General features: G+C 38.3%; 1 protein-coding gene across 2 annotated transcripts in view; it reads left to right on the top strand.

The window, feature by feature from the left end:
- Window positions 1–25,353, top strand: part of CCDC141 (coiled-coil domain containing 141) — a 233,348-nt gene that overhangs the window by 205,926 nt on the left and 2,069 nt on the right. For both annotated transcript variants that reach the window (XM_049887559.1, XM_049887558.1), the window contains 3 exons: window positions 3,143–3,255; window positions 6,602–6,718; window positions 23,135–23,991. In XM_049887559.1, the coding sequence (XP_049743516.1) occupies window positions 3,143–3,255; window positions 6,602–6,718; window positions 23,135–23,991 (1,087 nt within the window). The remainder of the gene's footprint in view (window positions 1–3,142; window positions 3,256–6,601; window positions 6,719–23,134; window positions 23,992–25,353) is intronic.

Raw genomic sequence — 25,353 nt, 5'->3', positions numbered from 1 at the left:
CCAGTAGAAAGTGGGAGCACTGCAAACCCTCAGGGTCCTCAGTACACTGACCTATTCAAGGAAAAAGCTTAGGATGAGAGTCCTCATCCAGCAAAAGTAAACAGTGGGGAATAGTGGGAGAACCGACAGCAGCCTCTGAAACCTGCTGGTTTTTAACAACTTTGTGTAAACCCCCCTTCACCTGTTCTCTTTTCTCACCCATTTCCGTTGATCATCTCCAGAGTGATAAAACCAGAACGATACTCAGCTAATGTAGAGAAGAATTATCTGATTTCCACTAGAGTGGTTTCTTGAAAAACATATAAAACTCCAGTAACACTTTAGGCATACAGCTAAGACTGGAGTCTATAGCTCTCTCATTTCTGTGAAGGCTATGGTTCATGGTTTAAAGAAAGAGAGAAGTTCTCCCTCACTTTCCTTTCGCTTGTGGAATAAAGGTGAGAACTCAAGTGATCATGTCACAAATTCTGCTTTCATCTGCTCTGTGACTAGGAAAGATAATACACTTGTCACCTGAGAAGGCCTTCTTCTTAAAGAAGGAAGCACCCATTTAAGTACGGAGCAGAAGAAAAATGTAGAACAGAATTCCAATTCACATAAAAAGACCAGACTTAATGGTCTAACAGAGACTGGAGGAACCCCCCCCCAAACTATGGCCCCCAGACGCTCTGTTAACCCAGAACTGAAACCATTCCTGAAGCCCACTCTTCAGACCAAGATTAGACAGGACCATGAAACAAAAAATAATACAGGTGAGGAATGTGCTTCTTAGTTCAATCAGATACGCAAGACCAAATGGGAAGTTCCTGTCCAAAAGCGGGATGAGAACGCAAGAAGGGACAGGAACTGGAGGAAGGGACACAGGGAACCCTGGGTGGAAAGAAGGGGTGTGCTGTCACATTGTGGGGATTGCAGCCAATGTCACAAAACAGTATGTGTATAAATTTTTGAATGAGAGATTAACTTGAGCTGTAAACTTTCACCTAAAGCACAATTAAAAAAAAAAAAAATGCCCCTAAGTGATGACAGTCCTTGAGGGCTCTTAGGAGTAAGCTCTGTGAATTCCCTGATACCATTCCTATGAGACCAAGAGTAATACCCAGTGAGCAAGCAAATCTAGCCCAGAAAAAAAACAGGAACAGGTGGTACAAATGCTTCACTTGGCTGCCCACAGCTGCTGTCAGCTAGATATCATCTCTTGTAACATGAATCAGTGTTCATGGATAGCCATAAAAATTTCATAGAACAATATATACTGTACTGCCTAATATTAAATTATCGAGAATAAATTTCTTATGATTTTCCAAAGGAAAAAGAAACATAAAAAAAATAAAATATAGATTAAAAATTTGATGAAAACTAATGTTACATCTCCTTTTTACTTTAGTTACGGTTTCAGTGCACTAAAAACTTTTGGAAGCACTCTGTTCCCATAGTGTTGTGTATTTCTGTCTATTATTTGTACTTTTCAAACTGTAGTATAATCGTCTTTTCTCTTGTCTACTGACCATTACTCCATGAGAGCAAGACCAGTGATTTGTATCACTGTGTCTCAGTGCCTATTCAGTTCTAGCACATGGTGAGTACTCACACAGGCCCATAAAAGTTATGTTCCTTTCTATCATGCACTATCCCATATTCCTGTTTTGTCTGTCTTCCTGGCCCTTAACCACCCACTGATATATAGTTATTTGTCTATTGTCTGTCTTTCCTTACCAGAGTGTAAGCTTCATGAGAGAAGAGATTTTGCCCATTAGTTTACTGCTTCATGGCCTGTACTAAGTACTTAGCAAATATTTGATGAATGAATGAATCACTGAATGAATAATGAATGAGTAAATGAATGACCTGAACCTTCATCTGTTCAGTATAGAAGCTATGCATTTAAAAAAAAAATAGCATCAAATAAGGCACTTTAGGAATATTATATCAACTCTTGCAGGCCATTCAAGCTTTATTGAACCCTGAATTTTAATTCAAATAAGTTTACCTTAAAAAAAAAATTGAGTACTTAACTATGTACTAGGTGCTGTGGTTGATATAAAGTGAATAAGACCTAGTTCTTACCTTCAAGAAATCACATCCTAGGGTAAGAACTCCTGATACGTTAAATGCAGTGGAAAGTTTAAAATGTGTAATACAGCTTGGCCTAGGTTGTGAAGTCAGGCAGTCCTGGGTTCAAATCCCTACTCAGTAAGTTAACCTGTTTCAAGCCTAAAGTTTCTTGTTTGTAAAATGTGGATAGTAATAGAAGCTACATGAGGTTTACATTACATAATACATATAAAGTGTTTAGCCATAGGCAAATAATAAGCACTAGTGAATACATGAAGCACTGGTGGCACAGTGGTTAAGAGCTTGACTGCTGACCTAAAGGTAAGCAGTCTGAATCCATTAGCCGCTCCTTGGAAACCCTATGGGGCAGTTTTCCTATGTCCTATAGGATTGCTATGAGTTGGAATCACCTCGACAGCAACGGGTTTGTTTTTTTGTTTTGTTTTACTCAATACATGGTAGTTATTTTTTGTTGTCATTCCAACAAGGAGTGATAAAACCCAACTGGGAAAAATTAAGAACATTTTCACAAAGGTGTTGGTAAAGGAGGTAGACCTTGAAGAGTAGGAAGGATTTTGACAGCAAATATGTAGTGAGGAGGGCATTCCCAGAGTAGGAAAGAATAGTCGTGGTTGTGGAGATTTTGTGGAAGATTTACTGGTTTAGTTTGCCCAGAGATACAATACGTGACGGAATTAGGGTTACTTACATAGGAAAGCCAGGGTGAAGCCATATTATGGGGGACCTTGAATACCATCCTGAGAAATTTATTCTTTTCTAGGCAGTGGAAAACCACTGAATGTTCTGAACAAGAGAAAACTTGATTAGAATTGAGATTTAAGAATATTAATATGCCAATATTGTGTAGGTTCCATAAGAGTGACATGGTACGGCAAATGTAATCACTTCTAGAATACCTGATTTTTCCCAAAAAAGTCTTTATTTATATGTTCAGCAAATATTTATTAAACACTTAGTATCTACCAGCTCTTACACCAGAAGTGGGAGATATGAGTTAATGTCTGGATTTTTAAAATATCTGCTAAGGATTTGACCTTTAAAAATAGTTTTATCCCTTCTCTTCTAGGTTTAGAAGAAGGGAAGAAATACGCTGAGAAACTAGTAGCAAAACACAAAGAGGTTCTTGAATCTGTTACTGAATTATGTGGGTCTCTCACAGAGCTTGGAGAAAAACTGGAGGTACCTTCTTCTTTCCAGAATATTTTTGAGGGATATAAATAAAAATGTGTTGATCAAGTGTCTTCTAATGTGAAGATGTTCTAATAGAAATTCTCAAGGGATGTAATGTGCACATTTGTTTCACAGCTTTCTGACATAATTATATGGGTGTTTCTGATAATTAATTCTGCTTTTCTATCACTGCAGAGAAAAATGTTGCGGGGAATAAGGGCTAAACACAATTAAGTGTCTCCTTTACATTTTCATGAATCACATCCTAAAAGATAATCATGTGCCTTTAAAACCAGAGTACAGTCTATATTAAGTAGCCTTATGTTTTTGGTTGCAAATGATAGATGTAAGGTTCCTGCCCTGCCCCCCAAATTGTGGCCCCAGAGAAAATAAAACTAATATTCAGGTATTATATTCATGGAACATTTAGCTTCATGGAAATATTAAACTAATCGTTTCTTCAATTGAATAAAAAATCGATGGTAAAAATACAGAGAAGACATGCGCATGTCTGTGTCTAGGGAACAACCAGTTAAAAGAGAAATATATTGTTTTGTCTATGTCATGTCAAAAACTGGTTTGATTAATGCTGTTTTTACAACCATCTGTGAGAACTGGTTATTTAAGATGGGGAGAATAGTAAGGTAATTAAGAACACAGGCTTTAGAGGAAAACCAGCTGCCTTGGGATACCAACTCTCCAAATAATTAATTTGTGACCTTGAGTAAAATTACTTAATCTCCTAGACTCAGCTTCTTGGTCTGTAAAATGAAGGAAATAGCAGCCCCTAGGTGAATGCAATGATGATGACGCTCGTAATTATTGTGGTTTTTGTTATTGAGGCATCGTGAGGTCAATTTCAGTTCAGAGCAGAATTATATTTACTTCTGCCATCTATCTTTTCTCATTTTAAATAACACTACAGTGAACATCTTTGTGGATATAGTTTTTTTCTTTCTCTTGTATTCTTTCCTATGGATAAATTCTCCAAAGTATATTTGGGTAAAAGGATATGAAGTTGTTAATGTTTCTAACATATTTGTTAAATTGCTTTCCATAAATGTTTTATAATTGTAATGCCATCTGTACCGTATACCTTATATTATCTTTTTCAACATTTATCATTTTCTCCCCACTTCAGCCTCCCCCCGAGGACCTGTTTGTTCTGCTGATACCCAGACTAAAAATCACTGCTTTCTCTGAATCTTTACTTTCCCTTACCTACAACATCCCTCCTATTTATATTATATATCTTTAACTAAGGTCTCTCCTAATAAAGTAAAATCTACTCTCTCCAGGTCATATCCCGTCTCCCCTGTGACTGTTCTTCCTGAAAGAGTTGTCTCCCTCTCCTCACTTTCTATTTCCTATCCACTCTACATCCCCAGTAATTAGGATCGTACCCTATCTTTCTCATTCTCAGTCCACCACTTTGATTCTCTTTTGCACTATTCAGGAACCTCATATATATACACTCCAGCTACACTGCCCTTCCTAATACAGTTCTGCTGGCAGCATTTTTGCATTCAAAACACTTCACTGCTTACCAGATAAAGTTTAGACTTGGGCCTTTTGATGTTCTCAGGTTAATTTGATACCTTTCCAAACAACTGTTCCTCTGCATTCATTGCAGGCTCCTGTCCAACTGGTCTGCTAGTCATTCCCTGCTTCTTAATCTTTACTTTCAGTACATGACCTTCTGTCTGTGTTTATCAAAATCTCACCATCTTTCAGAGTCACACCTAAATACTGCCTTTTTCATAAATCCACCCTCAATTATACCACTTCCTCTCTGATCTCCCGTAGCACTTTGTGTTCTCTCTTACCATAGCCATCACATATAACTACCATTACCATCCCAACCGCCCTACTTGATTAAACTTTAGGAAGCGCTATGATCTGTTCAGTGTAGAGTCCTCCATAACATTTAACACCATGCTTTGCCTAAAGCAGATTCTCCAGAAAGGCTTTTGGCATTCGTAGTAAATGTCCAAAGGACTGCTACAGAGAAGAAGAATCACTGAATAGCTAAAAATGTTTGATTTGAGTGAGTGTAGTTGTGAGAAAGGGCCTCTCTGGTAAGAGAAATAAGCATCAACATTGCCCTTATGAGTTTCAGTCAGAATAATAGCTTGTCACTTTATAGATGTTTGTATGAAAAGCATAAACGTCTGACCTTTATGTTTTTGAGGTTGATGCTATGGCTCTCTTTTGCAGGGGTTATTAAAAAGTGGGCCCAGAAATCTCTAGCAAGGCTGAAATTATGATAATATGCCTTTCCATTTGTATATCAATTTGAGATTTACAAAAGAATTTTACGTGTATTATTTCCATGATCTTCCAAATAACCTTCAGATGGATATAAGACATGTGTTGTTTATATTAAAGGGAAAGGAACAAGTTCACAGCAGGTAAAATGCTTTTGAACTTAGATCTTCAATTAAATCTAGTGGCTTTTTTCCCACAACAGCTGCCATTTTGGAATTCGTTATAAAGTACATGCTAAAGCAGAGTGACTTATCCAGTAATACAAACCAGTTTAGCTTTAGAGTTGATTCTAAAAGCCGAATCTCCTTAGTAGGGTGTTGTCTCCCTGAATCCTCTGAGCCAGTGCAGTGTGTGAACTTCAAGGGACAAAACCCATCTAATGACCATGTGTGTTCCAGATGGAATAGAGAATCTTCTGTTGGGGTATCATCACCACCCTAAAGTAGTATGTTTCGTCACTTATGGTACCCGCGGGTCTTTCACCTTTACAAAATCTTCTGAGGCCTCCCACTGATTCCCCCTCTCCCTCCATGGTTAAAACTGAGTCCCATGAAATGAAGGTGCAGAATATCACCACCCACATGAAGCAGTCTTTGTTCTCAACTTTTTTCTTTATCTTAGTGATATTTCCTTTTTCTTTTTAAGACTCTCCCAAATCTTTTACTTGTGTAAATTCTCTAGATTTCCTGCTTTCTTCTCCATCAGAGATTTTAAATCATTTCTACTTCTTTACTGCTTCCCAGTCTCTCCTAATGGTTTAAACTCCCATGCGCAAAAATTCTTTTCTCCAGAGAATGCTTCTGAAACAGCATCCTATTGTAAGAACTATTTTTTTTTCCCTGCTGGGGCTTTAAACAACCGATTTTTACTGGCAATGAATTTTATCAAAGAAATGGGACAGGATGGGGGGAATGCTGAGCTGGAGAGATAATTTTATAAATCACAGCATGGGAGTACATCAGTCTCTCGAAGCATACATTTGCTGAAAGTTTGCAAGTGGTCTTCGTTTTCTTCCAAGTGGTTATTGTATGGCACTGTTCCTCTAACTTTCTTGGCCCAGATTCTCACTAACCATTGCTTTGTACAGCAGGGAGACGTTTTAAAGATACATCCGAATATGGAAGACTTCCATGATTATTGTATTGACCTATTAAAAGAACCAGCAAGAAATAAACAGGCAATATTCACGGAAGAAAGCAATAAGGTAAGGGAAACTACTAAGCCTTGTTATTTATTACTTCGATTTTGAGGTTGGAGTAAATTGAAGCCTTATTACCAGTTTCAGTTGAATCTCTCAATGTAAATGTGGTCTGAGTTTTCTCTGGTGGTGCAATGGTTAAGAGCTACAGCTGCTAAGCAAAAGGTCAGCAGTTGGAATCTACCAGCCACTCCTTGGAAACCCTATGGGGCAGTTCTGTTCTGTCCTGTAGGGTCGCTATGAGTCAGCATCTCAACGGCACTGGCTTGGGTTTTTTTTTTTTCTTTAGTTCTGGTTTACTCCTTACTTAGTTCTGCTCTCTTCTATGCTGTTTCTTTCTCAGTTACTCCTTTAAATACTGGAGCTGTAGCATTTCAGATTGACATTGGGACAGCCATTCCAAGGCCATAATGTCACCACAGACCATTTCTATTTTTCCCATTTCTAGCTGCCTTCCCATTGTTTTTTTTATATTCAATCTCAACTTTAAATTTTACTTCTTCCTCTTTGTCATAAAGCCAAGTTATGATTTTTATTGTTTTATACTAAAAAAAAAATAGTATATGAAATTTGATTGTATTTTGTTCCCATAGAATCTACCTCTACGATGATATTGCCAGTCACATGTACTGAAATTTACAATCCAGCTGAAATATAAATACTAAAGTATTTAGAGAAATGTTTAAATTACTTTCAAACACATGCATTACAGATGAATTTAAAAAACTGAAAATATTTGCAAAATGCATGTGTATCATACTTTCAAAAATATTATTTAAATCACACCATTATGGATTTTCTGGATACGCTTTTCACTCTCTATTCATAGCTGCTGGACTATAATTAGCTCTTGACTTTTTGCTTTGCCAAGTTGCCTGCTCCCAATGTTTCTCTCTTGAGATGAAGGAATAAGCAGAGTCACCATAATTCTCAACTGTCTCCAAAATAATAAAATATACTTCTTGGGACATGAGAGTTTAAAAAAAAAAAAAAATCCCCCTTTGTTACAGTTAGCCTATGGAAAAAGATTTATAAATCCTTGAAGTCAGTATAGTTCTTAGGACTTCCTTTTCCACAAGTGAAATCTGTGTCAAGGTCTAGTGTGATTATACAGCCACCCAGAAACAACTACCATTAGACACACCACCCATTGTGGTACAGCCTTGTGGCACTTAAACCCTGGTTCTTCTCTAAGGAAAGGAAAGCTGCCAAAACTTAGTCCTCTTGTTTGACCTTACCTTTATTTTAAAACGGTCTTTGGTTACTCTGATTTTATCTAAATCAGGGCTTCTCAATCTCGGCACTATTGAGATTTCTTTGCTTTACTGTGCAATGCGGGATGTTTAGCGGCGTCCCTGGCTTCCACCCACTAGATGCCAGTAGTGCCTCCCCCCACCAAGTTACCACAACCAGAAATGTCTCCAGACATGTCAGATGTCCACTGGGGAACAAAATCACCCCTGATTGAGAACCACTGGTCAAAAGGATAAAGAGCAACATTAAATGCACCTCATTTTCTTGACTAAGTTCTAAGAGTTACTAAATAAAATGTTATATATTTTATTCCGCATAGTTTTTTCACTGTGAACTAGACATATTTACTAAGAACTCAGAAGCAAGTTATTACTACCAAAGCAAACTGTAAAAATGGGGTTTCTTGCTTCTGTTTATTTTTCTTAGAGAAAAATACAAACTCATTTGCATAAAAAGGTGAAGTTTATTTTCATTGAAAAAATAACTTCTAGTATAAACTAAACCACACAATAGACTATCAGTCATTGAGAATGGAAGTGAAGTTACGTAATTATAGCTGTCACGAACTCTGGTTGACATCATTTCACATATACTTATTCTGGTGCCTTTGGTGCAGGCAGTAAAATGAAACGGCGGCTGTAATCTTCACTTTTAAATAGCTCAATCACATTTACCCTCTTATTGTCTCTATTATTTATATTGTAGGTCAGATGTAATGATTCCCTGAAACTCTATGTGGGCAGATACAGGAAACACCAAAAAAAGCTTGTCGGAGAATTGCTATGTTCAATTCTGATACCCTTAAATGGTGTTTCTCTTCCTAGGAAAATTTTTAGAGTCAGAAAGAACAATTCCACAAATGTATTCATCCCGGAAATTTTCTCCAGTAGATAATAGAGTGCTTCTCATTTTCCTGACCACAAAATACAGCAGATAGAATTCAGCAATTCAGTAAATACACTGTCTGTTGTACTGCTAACAGATTAGTGATGGCATTGTATCCCCGCGGTGAGCACTGAAGCTAAATCCACAGTAGTATCTGAAAACTCCTAAGGTTAAATAAAGGCACAGAGTATTAAGAGACTTGCCTACAGCCACAGAACTATTCCGTGGAAGATGAGGGCTTGCACTGCTGGCATTTAAGGAATTTTAGTGCTGGAAGGGACTTAAGAATCATCTGATCAAAGATCATTCTACAGTTAAGGAAACTGAGGCCAAATGAGGTTAAATATCTTGTCTACCAAAAATCACGAAAAATGAGTGTCAGAACTGGGCAGGCAGCCCAATTCTCCTGAATTTCAGGCAGGTACTTTTTTATTTCTTAGAAGATGAAAGGAGAGCTCCAAGAAACTGCTGCATATAAATAAGCTGTTTTGTAATGCTACTGTAGCTTTCCATGCCAACCCCCACCCCTTTCCATTTCAGTTATTTAAGTGAATAGTTAATAAAGCAGTAGCATACAAATAGCATGGAAAGTACTTTTATACCAAACAGTTGAGTGGAGTCTAGTCAGACTGAATAAGGACAGTTCCTGGACTCTCTGCCATTAATCCTGTTCAACTGGCAGGTGAATTCTGGGTTGAAGAAGATGTTCTTGAGACATTTGTCTTGGAAAAAATTGGGGAGGGGACAAAGTATTCTTTTTTACCACCTTTCTGTTCTTTTCTCTTTAATCTTGTCTACCTTAAGTGCTCAAAGATACCAAGCCACCTCGTGGCTTCCCAAAGCCCCCTCTAAGGGCCTGCCCCAGAAATACTGTACTTAAGCCAAGGCCCAGGCTCGATATTTTTCTTTAATTCCCATTTATCAGCATTAAATTTTGTGCATCCCAAGGCAAGACTGTCTGTTGTGGAGATATTTTGGAGGGTCAGATCTTGTGCTGTTCTTCAAAGTTATAACATACATGGCCCCCTGATTTTTGTACTTTGAGTATTGGTCCTACCCAGTTAGCTGGATGGATGTAGAACACCATTAATTTCTGCCCTGCAAGACACTTTGTCTGTACTCATGGTGATGATTGTAAATCCAAATGATGGAAATGAAAGTTCAGAAATCTTGACAAAGACCTGAAGCTATAGATTTAGGATTAACTAAAAATTAATCATTAGAAAGTGGGTGAGATGTTTGAGGGAAAAAGAGTATAGAGAAGACTAAAGGACTTAAGGACAAGACCGTAAGTCATTCATATACTTAGAAAGTGGGAAAAGAAAAAGGAGTCAACAAAAAATACAAAGATCAAAGATCTAAATAGAAAACCTAAAATGATAAAGATCATGGAAGAAATAATAGGGACAATGCTAGGTGCCTTAATACATGGCATAAATTCAATACAAATCATAACTAACAATGCACAAACACCAGAAGAGAAACTAGATAACTGAAAAAAAAAAAAAAAAACTGAAAGCTCCTAAAAACGAAACACTTAGATTCATCAAAAGACTTCACCAAAAGAATAAAAAGAGAACCTACCAACTGGGAAAAAATTTTTGGCCATGACAACTGACAACAGTCTTATCTCTAAAATCTATAGAGTACTTCAACACCTCAATAACAAAAAGACAAATACTCCAATTAAAAAATGGGCAAAGGATGTGAACAGACACTCATCAAAGAAGACATTCAGGCAGCTAACAGACACGATGAGGAAATGCTTATGGTCATTAGCCATTAGAGAAATGCAAATCAAAACTATAATCAGATACCATCTCACCCTGACATTACGGGCACTAATCAAAAAAACAGAAAATAACAAATGTTGGAGAGGTTGCAGGGATATTGGAACTCTTATGAACTGCTGGTGGAAAATATAAAATAGTACAACCATTTTATGAAAAATGATATGGCATCTCCTTAAAAGGTTAGAAATAGAAATACCATGTGATCCAGCAGTCCCACTCTTAGGAATGCATCTTAGAGAAATAAGAACCACCACAAGAATAGACATATGCACACCCGTCTTCATTACAGCATTATTTACAATAGCAAAAAGATGGAAAAAACCTAAGTGCCCCTCAACAGATGAATGGATAAACAAATTATGGTACATGCACACAATGGAATACTATGCAATGAAAAAGAACAGTGATGAATTTGCAAAACATTTCACAACTTGGATGAATCTGGAGGGCACTATGGTGAGTGGAATAAGTCAATCACAAAAGGACAAATATTGTATGAGACCACTATTATAAAAATCCAAGAAAAGGTTTACACAAAGAATGAAACAGTATTTGATGGTTACAATGGCGGGGAGGGGTAGGGAGGGGAAATCACTAACTAGATAGACAAGTGTTAACTTTGGTGAAGGGAAAGACAATACATAGCATAGGGAAAGTCAGCACAACTTGATCGAAGCAAAGTCATCGAAGCTTCCTAGACACATCCAGACACCTTGAGGGACTGAGTTACTGGGGCTGAGGACTAGGGTCCATGGTCCAGGGTGACATCTAGGTCAATTGGCATAACATAGTTCATAAAGAAAATGTTATACATCCTAATTTGGTGAGCAGCATCTGGGGTCTTAAAAGCTTGTGAGTAGGCATCTAAGATGCCTCTATTGGTCCCATCCTGTCCAGAGCAGAGCAGAGTGAAGAAAACCAAAGACACAGGAAAATATTAGTTCAAAGGACTAATGGACCACATGAACCACAGCTTCCATCAGCCTGAGCCCAGAAGAACTAGATGCTGCCAACTACCACCACAGACTACTTTGAAAGGGATCACAAAGAGAGTCCCAGACAGAGTGGGAGACAAATGTAGAACAAAATTGAAATTCATAAAAAAAAAAAGACCAGACTTACTGATCTGACAGAGACTGGAGGAGCCCCCATGATTGTGGACCTCAGACACCCGGCTAACTCAGAACAGAAGGTACTCCTGAAGTCCACCTTTCAGCCAAAAATTAGACAGACTTATAAAACAAACAGTAACACATGTGAGAAACGTGCTTCTTAGTTCAGTCAAGTACAGGAGACCAAATGGGCAACACCTGCCCAAAAGCAAAGACAAGAAGGCAGGAAGGGACAAGAAAACCAGCAAATGGACACCAGGGACCAGAGGTGTAAATGGAAAAAGGGAGAGTGCTAATACATTGCAGGATTTACAACCACTGTCACAAAACAATTTGTGTATAGTTTCTTGAATGAGAAACTAATTTGTGCTATAAACATTGACCTAAAGCACAGTAAAAAAAAAAAAAAAAAATGAGAGGAAAAAAAAGACAAAGAGCAGACAATGATACAAAAGAAACAAATGGAGAACCAAGCTATGTTTCGGTGAATCAGATCAGCATTTCCCAGCCATTTTGCCAAAACCCCCATCAGACTGATACAAAGATGTCCTGTTTGTGCTGAGATAAATGGATTCCCACCCCCCCCGCCGCCCCCGGAAACACGCACATGTTTTTGATTTTTTTTTTTTAATGCTTTTAATTTTTGTGCTTTTAGTGAAAGTTTACAAATCTAGTCAGTCTTTCATACAAAAACTTATATACACCTTGCTATATACTCTTAACTGCTCTCCCCCTAATGAGACAGCCCACCCTTCCCTCCAATCTCTTTTCATGTCCATTTTGCCACCTTCTGATCCCCTCTGCCCTCATCTCCCCTCCAGATAGGAGATGCCAACATAGTCTCAAGTGTCTACTTGATTCAAGAAGCTCATTCTTCACCAGCATCTTTTTGTATTCCTATGTCCAGTCCAATCCCTGTCTGAAGAGTTGGCTTTGGGAGTGGTTCCTGTCTTGGGCTAAAAGAAGGTCTGGGGGCCATGACCACCGGGGTCCTTCTGGCTTTAGTCAGATCATTAAGTCTGCTCTTTTTATGAGAATTTGGGGTCTGCACCCCACTGCTCTCCTGCTCCCTCGGGTTCTCTGTTGTTTTCCCTGTCAGGGCAGGCATTGGTTGTAGCCAGGCACCATCTCGTTCTTCTGGTTTCAGGCTGATGTAGTCTCTGGTTTATGTGGCCCTTTCTGTCTCTTGGGCTCGTAAATACCTTGTGTCCTTGGTGTTCTTCATTCTTCTTTGCTCCATATGGGTTGAGACCAATTGATGCATCTTAGATGGTCGCTTGTTAGCATTTAAAACCCCAAATGCCATTCTCCAAAGTGGAATGCAAAATGTTTCCTTAATAAGTTTTATTATGCCAATTGACTTAGATGTCTCCTGAAACCATGGTCCCCAAGCCCCTGCCCCTGCTACGCTGGCATTCAAAGCATTCAGTTTAGTCAGGAAACTTCTTTGCTTTTGGTTTAGTCCAGTTATGCTGACCTCTCCTGTATTGTGTGTTGTCTTTCCTGTCACTTAAAGTTGTTCTTATCTACTGTCTAATTAATTAGTGAATACCACTTTCCCTGCCTCCCTCCCCCCTCTCGTAACCATCAAAGAATATTTTCTTCTCTGTTCAAACTATTTCTCGAGTTCTTATAATAGTGGTCTTATAGATTATTTGTCCTTTTGCAGCTGACCAATTTCACTCAGCATAATGCCTTCCAGATTCCTCCAGGTTATGAAATGTTTCACAGATTCATCACTGTTCTTTATTGATGCATAGTATTCCACTGTGTGAATATACCATAGTTTATTTATCCATTCATCCGTTGATGGGCACCTTGGTTTCTTCCGTCTTTCTGCTAATGTAAACAGTGCTACAGTGAACATGGGTGTACATATACCTGTTTGTGTAAAGGCTCTTATTTCTCTAATATTCCAAGGAGTGAGATTGCTGGATCGTATGGTAGTTCAGTTTCTAGCTTTTTAAGGAAGTGCCAAACCGATTTCCGAAGTGGTTGTACCATTTTACATTCCCACCAACAGTGTATAAGTGTTCAAGTCTCTCCACAACCTCTCCAACATTTATTATTTTGTGTTTTTTGGATTAATGCCGGCCTTGTTGGAGTGGGATGGAATCTCATTGTAGTTTTGATTTGCATTTCTCTAATGGCTAATGATTGTGAGCATTTCCTCATGTATCTTGTTAGCTACCTAAATGTCTTCTTTAGCGAAGTGTCTGTTTATATATTTTGCCCATTTGTTAATTGGGTTATTTGTCTTTTTTTGTAGTTGAGTTTTTGCAGTATCATGTAGATTTTAGAGATCTGGCGCACATCAGAAATGTCATAGCTAAAAACTTTTTCCCAGTCTGTAGGTAGTCTTTTTACTCTTTTGATGAAGTCTTTTGATGAGCATAGGTGTTTGATTTTTAGGAGCTCCCAGTTACCTGGTTTCTCTTCTGCATTGTTAGTAATGTTTTGTATACTGTTTATGCCATGTGTTAGGGCTTCTAGCGTTCCCCCTATTTTTTCTTCCATGATCTTTATCATTTTAGATTTTATATTTAGGTCTTTGATCCATTTTGAGTTAGTTTTTGTGCATGGTGTGAGGTATGGGTCTTATTTCATTTTTTGGAGATGGATATCCAGTTGTGCCAGCACCATTTGTTAAACAGACTGTCTTTTCCCCCATTTAACTGATTTGGAGCCTTTGTCAAATATCAACTGCTCATATGTGGATGGATTTATGTCTCGATTCTCAATTCGGTTCTATTAGTGTATGTATCTGTTGTACCAGTACCAGGCTGTTTTGACTACTGCGGCAGTGTAATAGGTTCTAAAATCAGGTAGAGTGAGGCCTCCAACTTTGTTCTTTTTTGGTAATGCTTTACTTACCTACAATGTTAAATCTTTCCTATCCATGAGCAAGGTATGTTTTTCTGCCTATGTAGGTCTCTTTTGGTTTTTTGCAGTAGTGTCTTGTAGTTTTCTTTCTTAAGTCTTTTACATCTCTGGTAAGATTTATTCCTAAATATTTTATCTTCTTGGGGCTACTGTAAATGGTATTGATTTGATGATTTCCTCTTCGATGTTCTTTTTGTTGGTGTAGAGGAATCCAACAGATTTTTGTGTTTCTCTTGTATCCTGATACTCTGCTGAACTCTATTAGTTTCAGTAGTTTTCTTGAAGATTCCTTAGGGGTTTTCTGTGTATAAGATCCTGTCATCTGCAAATAGAGATACTTTTGCTTCTTCTTGCCAATCTGGATGCCCTTTATTTCTTTATCTAGCCTAATTGCTCTGTCTAGGACCTCCAGCACAATTTTGAATAACAGTGGTGATAAAGGGCATCCTTGTCTGGTTCTAAATCTCAGTGGGAATGCTTTCAGGCTCTCTCCATTTAGGATGATGTTGGCTGTTGACTTTGTGTAAATGTCCTCTATTATGTTGAGGAATTTTCCTTCTGTTCCTATTTTGCTGAGAGTTTTTATCATGAATGAGTGTTGAACTTTGTCAAATGCCTTTTCTGCATCAATTGATAATGTCATGTGATTCTTGTCTTTCGTTTTATTTATATGATGGAGTATATGAATTGTTTTTCTAATGTTGAACCACCCCGCATACCTGGTATGAATCCCACTTGGTCATGGTGAATTATTTTTTGATATGTTGTTGAATTCAGTTGGCTAGAAATTTGTTGAGGATTTTTGCATCTAAGTTCATGAGGAACATAGGTCTGTAATTTTCTTTTTTTGTGGTGTCTTTACCAGGTGTTGGTATCAGGGATATGCTGACTTCATAGAATGAGTTTGGGAGTATTCCATCCTTTTCTATGCTCTGAAATACCTTTAGTAGTAGAGGTGTTAACTCTTCTCTGAAAGTTTGGTAGAACTCTGCAGTGAATCCGTCCTGGCCAGGGCTTTTTTTTGTTGGGAGTTTGTTGACTACCTGGTCAATCTCTTCTTTTGTTATGGGTCTATTTAGTTCTACCTCTCTTTGTGTTAGTTTAGGTAGGTAGTCTAGGAATTCATCCATTTCTTCTAGGTTTTCAAATTTGTTAGAATATGATTTTTTATAATAATCTGATATGATTTTTTTATTTCAGTTGGTCTGTTGTAATAACGCTCATCTCATTTCTTATTCGGGTTATTTGCTTCTCCTGTTTTTCTTTTGTTAGTTTGGCCAATGGTGTATCAATTCTGTTAATTTTTTCAAAGAATCAGCTTTTGGTCTTGTTAATTCTTTCAATTGTTTTTCTGTTCTCTATTTCATTTAATTCTGCTCTAATTTTTATTATTTACTTTCTTCTGGTGCCTGAGGGTTTCTTTTGTTGCTCTCTATTTGTTCAAGTTGTAGGGATAATTCTTTGATTTTGGCTCTTTCTTCTTTTTGGATGTGTGCATTTGTTGATATAAATGGACCTCTGAGCACTGCTTTCACTGTGTCTCAAAGGTTTGGATAGGAAGTGTTTTCATTCTCATTGGATTCTATGAATTTCTTTATTCCATCCTTAATATCTTCTATAGTCCAGTCTTTTTTGAGCAGGGTATTGTTCAGTTTCCAAGTGCTTGATTTCTTTTCCCTGCTTTTTCTGTTACTGATTTCTACTTTTATGGCTTTATGGTCAGACAAGATGCTTTGTAATATCTCAACGTTTTGGATTGTGCTAAGGCTTGCTTTATGACCTGATATGTGGTCTATTCTAGGGAATGTTCCATGTTCACTAGAAAAGAAAGTATACTTGGCTGCTGTTGGGTGGCGTATTCTGTATATGTCTATGAGGTCAATTTGGTTGACTGTGGCATTTAGATCATCTGTGTCTTTACTGAGCTTCTTTCTGGATGTCCTGTCCTTCACCAAAAGTGGTTTGTTGAAGTTTCCTACTATTATTGTGGAGCTGTCTATTTCACTTTCAAGTGCTGATAGAGTTGGTTTTATTTATCCTGCAGCCCTGTCATTGGGTGTATAAATATTTAATATGGTTATATCCTCCTGGTATATTGTCCCTTTAAACATTATATAGAGCCCTTCTTTTCCTTCATGATGGATTTAACTTTAAAGTCTATTTTGTCAGAAATTAATATTGCCACTCCTGCTCTTTTTTGTTTGTTGTTTGCTTGATATATTTTTTTTCCTTCCTTTGCGTTTTAGTTTGTGTCTCTAAGTCTAAGGCGTGTCTCTTGTCGACAGATCATGTTTTTTAATCCATTATGCCACTCTGTGTCTCTTTATTGGTGCATTTATTCCATTTACATTCAGGGTAATTATGGAGAGGTATGAATTTAGTGCTGTCATTTTGATGTGTTTTTTGTGTGTTGTTGACAGTTTCTTTTTCCCACTTAATTTTTTGTGCTGAGTAATTTGTTTTTATATAGTGTCTTTTCTTCATATTCGTTGTTGTTGATTTTGTTCCTGCTGAGTCTGTATTTTTTTCTTGTTTTTTATTTTGATGTGTAGGATAGTTTGTCTCCTTTGTGGTTACCTTAATATTTACCCCTGTTTTCTGAATTCAAACCTAGCTTTTATTTCTTTATATCACCCTGTCATCCTCTCCATATAAAAGATCTATGACTGCTTTTCTTAGCTCCTCTTCATTGTTTTAATGTTGTCTTTTTTTACATAATGACATTGCTGTTTCCCTGTTTTTAGTGTTTTTTTTAATCTTGATTTATTTTTTGTGATTTCCCTGTCTGGGTTTACATCTGATTGCTCGACCCAGTGTTCTAGTCTTGTGTTGATACCTGATGTTATTGATTTTCTAACCAAAGAACTCCCTTTAGTATTTCTTGTAGTTTAGAGACAGTTTTGTTGGATATATGATTCTTGGGTAGCAGTTTTTTTCCTTCAGTGCTTTAGGTCATCCCATTGCCTTCTTGCCTGCATGGTTTCTGCCGAGTAGTCTGAGCTTATTCTTATTGACTTTTTTCCCCTTTGCAGGTGACTTTTCGTTTATCCCTAGCTGCTCCTAAAAGTCTCTCTTTGTCTTTGGCTTTGGCAAGTTCGATTATAAGTCTTGGTGGTTTTCTTTTAAAATCTACCTTATGTGGAGTTCCATGAGCATCTTGGATAGGTATCTTCTCATCTTTCATGATATCTGGGAAGTTTTCTGCCAACGAATCTTTAACAATTCTCTCTGTATTTTCTGTTATCCCTCCCTCTCCTGGTGCTCCGATCACTCGTAGGTTATTTCTCTTGATAGAGTCCCACATGATTCTTAGAGTTTCTTCATTTTCTTAAATTCTTTTATCTGATTTTTCTTGAAATATATTGGTGGCAAGTGCTTTGTCTTCAAGTTCACAAATTCTGCCTTCCACTTGCTCAGTTCTTCTCAGACTTTCTATTGAGTTGTATAATTCTGTAATTTTATTGTTACTCTTTTGAATTTCTGATTGCTGTGTATGGCTTTTTCCAGCTTATTAAATTTTTCATTATGTTCCTGAATAACCTTTTTAATTTCTTCAGCTGCTTTATCTTTGTGTTCCTTGGCTTGTTCTGTGTATTGCCTGATTTCCTTCCCGATGTCTTGAAGGGTTCTGTATATTAATCTTTTGTATTCTGGCTCTGGCAATTCCAGGAAGGCACTTTCATCTAGAAGATCCCTTGATACTTTGTTTACAGAGCTTGTTGTGGTGATCGTGGTCTGTTTCTTATGTGACTCGATATTGACTGTTCTCTCTGAACCATCTATAAGTTATTGTATTAGTTTATTTTATGTTTGTTTGCTGTACCTAGCTTCTTGCTTTGTTTTGTTTTGATATGCCCAAATGGGTTGCTTGAGTGAGCTAGCTCGATTATTTTCACCTTTGGAGCTCTGACCTCCTATCCCCAGATGGCTAGAGCTGTTATCAGGTATATCAGTCTAGAAGTCCATTCACTTTTCTTGTATGAATTCAGCTCAGGTGTCCAGACAGCTGCTCATCAAGTATGTGGTACAGGTTCTGTCCTACAGTCTTAGAGGGGCAGAGGTGATTGGTGTAGGTACCGTATCAGTTTGCAGCAGGGGGTCATGCTCTGAACAAGGCAGGGGTTGAGAATCATCCCCCAAATGTCTCTGAGGAAAGCATGTCCCTCTTCCCTAGAGAGTAAAAGTGGGTGCATTCTGCAGACAGACCATGGGCACCCAGTGTTTTTGGTTGTAAGGACTGGGAGGTACCAGTTATCCCTGGGCCCCTGTCATGGGTGGTTGGGTGACCTGAGTGGAGCCACTAGTCCCTAGGCCCCTGATGTGTGTAGGTGAGGAACCTGTTTAACAGGCAAAGCAGTGTCAAACATCAGACACCCACCTCTCCACCGCACAGCTAAAATAGTTGTTGTCTGCCAACAAAGGTCTGTTCTCCTGAAATAGGCCTACACAGATCCATGCAGGGGGGAATTGTACTCAAAGTCCATGGACCGTTTATGACTGGACAGCAGCAGCTTCTGTCCTGAGCTCCCCCAGTTAGTGGAGCTGGCAAATTATCTTTTCCCCCAGTTGCAAATTTATTCCTTCTCCAAGGTCAGGAGTGTGGCTCTAGGCGCTCAGTAGGGCCTATGTCAGGTGCAGGGAAATCAACAGCCGCTGAAGCCAGCTTGGGGCCGGAAGGCGTGGTAAAATTTACACAAGTATGTAGCTTTTCCTGAGAGCGCTGTTATTCTCTCTTTCTGGAGATGTGAGTAGGCTGTTTGGCTGGCTGCTTCTCCCTGAGGAAAATGCGGCCAAAGGCTAGTATCAGGCCGCAGCAGCTGCTCCCAGGAATGGTGCCTTGAGGGCTCCCAGTGATTCTGGCCCAGTGACTCCTCTCTGCTTGTGAACCGTCTCTTCTTCCCCCTGCTGCTCAGTTTATTTTCTAACTTTGTCTTTGATGTTTAGGGCTCCTAGCTGGTCGTAAATATACTCATTTCACTTGTTTTTTTTGGGTCTCTGTTGTAAGAAGTCTCGCCGGAAGCATCCGTGTATTCCACCATCTTGGCCCCGCCTCCTATTTTTGTTTTTTTTTCTTCACGGTGAAGATAGTCTTATGGTGGGAAAATATCAGTATGTGTGGATGTTTGGGTACCATTTTTATAAAGGAAAACTAAGTAGATCCAGGAAACTATAGCTCAGTGATTTGAAAAGGAATTTCAGTAAAATTTCATATGACTTAATAAAACCTGAAAGCTTATGTGCATATGAGGATGAAGGCAGATGTGACGGGAGCCAACATGGATTTACTCAGAAAAATTTGTATTAAACTCACCTTACTTTCCTTGCCGAGATAGTTATTTAATGGGTAGCTCTAGGTTAGTGCCATATGCATAATTTATTATGATTTCAGGAAGTCATGTGATAAACATACTCAGATATCTCTCTTAAGGTAAGTGAAGAAATGTGAACTGAATGAGAATTTGGTCAGATAATGATTGTACCCAAGAGAATTAAGTAATCCATCATTGTCATTTCCACCTAGAGGAAAGTCTACCTTGGGAAGACACCTGGCTTTGTTCTAAATTCTACAGTGTTCAACATTTTTATCAGTGGTATTAATGGACAGAAAATATGATGAACAAAATTACAGACTTAAAATTGAAATAAATAATTTCTGTGGTTGGCAATAGAGAATCTTTAGTACAAAAAGATTTCCACAGACTATAAAATGGGCTGGTACTAAAACAATTTAACAAAGATATGTTTTTAAACTCTCGGGCCTGTCTTTAAAAATTAACTGTCCAAATATAAGAGAGGAGACAGGAAATTTTAGTTGACTAAAAATTCAGTATGAATCAATGGTCTGATGTGGCTCTTATTGAAACAAACAACAAAAGAACTAATATAATCACTTTAATAAAATGTATCTTATAGATCAAGGATATGATGATTCCACTGACTACTTCGCACATGAAAAGTAAATTAATTCTGGAAACAAATATATTTGGTGGGGGAACATTAATAAGTTGAGATGTTTCCAGAAAAAGATCTGAGAAAACGGCTTCTCTCTTAGAACTCAGTAGAAATTATCTGGTAGTGTTATTTTCTGTGGAAAGTATTTTTCTGTTTTAGAAATCGTAGAGAGTGAAAAAAAAATAATATCCTTGGATCCCCTTCCTGAATTTGGCACCAAATGAAAGTAAGATATAGGAGTCAGGAATGAGTAACCAGTAATAGCTGGACTGGAGGACAAGTTTATGGACTTCTCTAGTGGGTTTCCCAAAACTTCACTTCCGATTTAGATGAATTTGCCCATCCAGCCACTGAGAGTTCAGCTAGGCATCTACAGGCTTCCCTATAGGGCCTTTTGATGTCCTAGAGCCAACTCAAATGTACCCATTTGATGGTAGGCAGACCAGAGAAGAGGGCCTCAGAGAGACTGAACTGAGCCTGCCCAGTTCCCTCTTCAAAATCCTCCATTTTAGCTAAATCCCTTCCTCTCGATGAGGCGTGAGGAGCAAGGAGAGAGGTCTGGACTTTTATTCAGGATTGTGCCCTAAACTTGTTGTAAATTCTCAGAGACAATTTTTGAATATTATTTCTCCTCTGGAAAGGCATAGGTTACCTGAAGAAGTCATCAAGGAGTTCCCTATGGATGGCCTTCAGATCAATAAATGTCCATCTCCCGATCTTCTATGAAGGAGTTTATAGCCCAGTAGGAGTTGGCCCTCCCAGGAGATGACTAGGATGATGAAAGTTTTGACAGTCAAAGCAGAAGAGGACCTGGGAGCATTTAGTACAAAGAAAGAGACTCAGAGGATGTGGCACAGGTTCTTCAAGTAGTTAAAGAGCTGTTACATGAGAGAACAGTTGGGCATATTTTGTCATTCCAAGTGGCTGATTAAGATCCATTCGTGGAAATTGCAGGCAGATCTTTGCTAAATATAGGACAAGTAAAGAATACAAAAATAAAATTCTCAAAGAAAGCACCCTTTCAGGCAAAGTATGCAAATATAGGCTGCCAGAAATGATGTAGAGGAGATTCTTAGACTGAGTAGAAGGATGGATCAAAGTTCTTCTGAGGAGAATAAACATTCTTATTTCAGGAGGAGATGGAAAGAGGCAGAGCTGAACTGTGTTGCAGACAGCCAAAGGAAGGAGGGCGTTCCCTATTGGGCATATGTTTATTTAGTAATTTTTTTTTTTTTTAAATGAGAGGGACTTTTAAGAACTTCTGTCTTTTAGGCACCAAATTTAAACTTCTAAATGGTTGAAAAAGACCATTTTCTCTAAACTGAGTTAACTCTTCTCTGAGGAGAAATCATCTCTGTAGGATAGGACAAGGAGCATTGTTTTGTTTTTGCTTCTACACTTTTAAACCTAAAAACACATTTATTTACTCAAAAACCACTTATATGTCAGGAGCAAGACTATGGGCTAAAAAAAAAAAGGAATTAAAGTCAGTGTAAGACATAACTTTTTTATGTGCATGAAGTAACTACAGGATAAAACTAGTGCATGCTAAGTAAGTAAAAACAGACCCGCAGTGCTAAGAAAAGGCAAAGAAAGGAGGAGGTAAAAACAAGCAGGTTGGGATAGATGAGATCCCTTTCAGCTATAGTGTTCTTTTGATTCCATGCCAGGATGGCTATTTGAGGGTCTTCTTAACGCTGAGATTGTCGTGGATTAGTGGGGAGGAAGACCAGGACAGAGTAAGTGGGAGGAGACATACTGCTATCTATGGCTCCTAGCATGACCATATACTACACAAGGCAGAGAAATAAGTGGCAGGTGTTTTTCTACTGTACCTTGGTGTGTTCTCTTGAGAAAGGCTATAACACGTGATTGTTTAATTAATTATCTACCTCCCCCCCCCCCCACTAAGCTATTACTTCAGTGAGGGCAAAGACTGTGCCTATTTTTACTCACCATTATATCTCTTTACTGTCTAGCATGGTAGATGTTTAATAAATATTTTTTCAAGGTAAGAACGAAGTAAGGGGTTTTAAGAAAATATAACAAATCATTAAGAATGACTTATTTGAGAGCGCAGAGGGGTTATTCTGGGAGGGTCCCCTAATAAGAAGATTTCTGGCATTTAGGAACTCTGTATTCACATAGAGTGTAGCCCAATAAAAAGCCCAGTAGAACAACCCAGAACAGTTTGCTGGTTGAAGGGGACTCCTCAAATCATGGTTTTGAAGCACATTAACCCAGTCCAATCTTTTCTTTACAGATGGAACTAAGTCTTTCTCTTTCTTATTTTACAAGGTCTATCACATTTCACTCACAGAGTCAAGGTCAGTTTAATGATTCCTTAGTCATGGATGGGACTGTACCCAGGTTAGACAGACGGATGGTTTCAAGTTCCATTGTCTTTGTGCCAGGGCCCTAAGCTTTAACTCGATGTAGGGCTTTCTCAACTTGTCTCTCTGAAGCTGAGTTTCATTCTAATTGGGACCTGGGAAAAGAAAAATGAATGATTAACTCAAAGCTTTGGCTTTTCTCTTTTGAAGGGCCAGGCGCAAGTGGCAGATACTTTGGCCATCAGTGGAGCAGGGGAGGATCAGCCTCCGCAGGACCTGAAGCAGCAGGCCTCTGCCAAAGAGGGCAGCATCCACGGTCTGCTCCTGCCTGAAGAGAGGCTTTCAGGCGAGGAATATGAGTGTGTCTCACCTGATGACATCTCCTTGCCTCCACTCCCAGGAAGCCCCGAATCCCTCCTGGTACCATCTGACATGGAGATGGAGGAGCCTCCTAGCTCCACCTCCCTTAGCCTTTACTTAAGCAGCTCCAGGATGCAGACTGAGACCAACAGTCCAGGGGAGGCTCAGGAACCTGTTCTGCCACCACCTGTGGCTTTTGCTGATGCATGCCGTGATAAGAGAGAAACATTTTCAAGTCATTTTCAGAGGCCTTATCCCCACCTCAAAGCTGAGGCCCTCTTAACCTCCCGGGGATTTCTGGAAAACAACACTGTCTTCCGCAGAGTCAGTGCTAAACCTCCAGAGAGCATGCCGAGTGAAGTGCATGAGAGAGCTTTACAACAGCACCCTCAGGCTCAGGGAAGTTTGCTAGGAACACGGGAGAAAATGCATGCTGGTAGTAACGTCACTAAAACCCAAGACAGGCTGCATGCTTCCCCTGATGCCTCCTCGGGCCTCTGGTTTCAATCAGACACCAGCCACGGCTATCAGAGGCCAGTGGTTCCCCGAGAAGAGATTAAAAATACATCAGCAAAGAACAGTGTGGTCAGCCTAGCTGGCCAGGCACCTAATTTCTCCAGGCTCCTGTCTAATGTCACTGTCATGGAAGGTTCTCCAGTAACTTTGGAAGTTGAAGTAACAGGATTTCCAGAGCCTACACTGACATGGTGGGTAGCCTATAATGACAAACCATAAAACAGACAGACTGAATCACTGAGGAAATCTGTGCGCACTAAAAAATTTAGGGCTAGCTGATTAATATTCTACTACACTGTGGCTCTGCATGATTCAATCTCACATCAACCCCCAACTCTCGTTTTAGAAACAGCATGGCTAATACACTTAAGGAAAAAAGTAACCATATAAAATAATAGTTTAACAAACTCTGAGTTGAGCTTTTTCTTTTCCCCCAGTTTAACATTCCACATTTCTAAAGATCAGACATTGAAATTCTTTCGTATTATCTATTTCCACATAAGCATGAAATTTTCTTGGTTTAACGTCCCTTATTTTTTTTTTTATTCAATTAAAAAACATTAGAATTTGAGTTTTTCCTTTTCCTGTCATTTATTCACTTCATTTTTTCCCTCTTCCCAGCAGAGTCACACATGCCACCTTTGTAATATTTGATTGTTTTATAAACAATAAAAAAAGATTTCTTTTTATAAGTTTCTTCAATGTAAAAGGTGGAATAAAAAATCTTTTACGCTTGCCCCAGGCGACAGGTGATAAACTCATTTTGAAAGGTGCTATGATAACCGAGCTCTGAACAATATTATTTCACTCTGGATACATTTTTTGTTTTGTTTTGTTTTGTTTTTAACCTGTTTGTTTTAGAAAAAGTAAACTGCAGAATACAGGTTTTGAATAACCTGTTGATAACAATAAAAGCAGTCCTAACTTTTTCAAGATATGGGTTGCTTTAAATATTTGGCTTTTTTTTTTTATCCTTATCTAAATTTATTTGAAGACAAAGTGACACATATGTGAGAGCAAGTTTATACTTAAGAACTTATATAAGTAAAATAACATTTACCATTTTTTACACAAACAACGTGCCCTCCACCTGGAGGTATTTTTGTAAGCATGCTGTGCATATTACGAAAATACCGCAAGAAGGGAGAGCCTGGTTGACAAACAACATAGAAGGCACACATTATTTGTGTAAAAATATGGTATTTATCATAATGTTTCAGTAGACATGAAATCAATAGTTTCAATGATGGTACTTGCAGTGTGAACCAGTTATCTGAAGTGCTTATGAGAAAATTTGGGTTTCTTAGATTATTGAAAGAAACTGTCCTGATAGTGCAGGCACTTATGCTTTTGTTTTATTTTGTGGTTTTTACAATTGCATGTTTTCTACAAATCTGAAAATTCATGTTTATGAATATAAAGGGTATTTAATTCATCATTAAATGTCAGTTCACTCCAAGGAAAAATGTGTGAGGTTTTCCTTGTTTTGTCCATACAATAAATAACTTGTCTAGTATGTATCAAAGAACAAAGACCGTTGCAGTATTGAGAAA

This window comes from Elephas maximus, chromosome 6 (assembly GCF_024166365.1).
Source record: "Elephas maximus indicus isolate mEleMax1 chromosome 6, mEleMax1 primary haplotype, whole genome shotgun sequence".
Lineage (NCBI taxonomy): Eukaryota > Metazoa > Chordata > Mammalia > Proboscidea > Elephantidae > Elephas > Elephas maximus.
The sequence above is the reverse complement of the archived record's forward strand: the minus strand, read 5'-3'. Positions and strand labels throughout refer to the sequence as shown.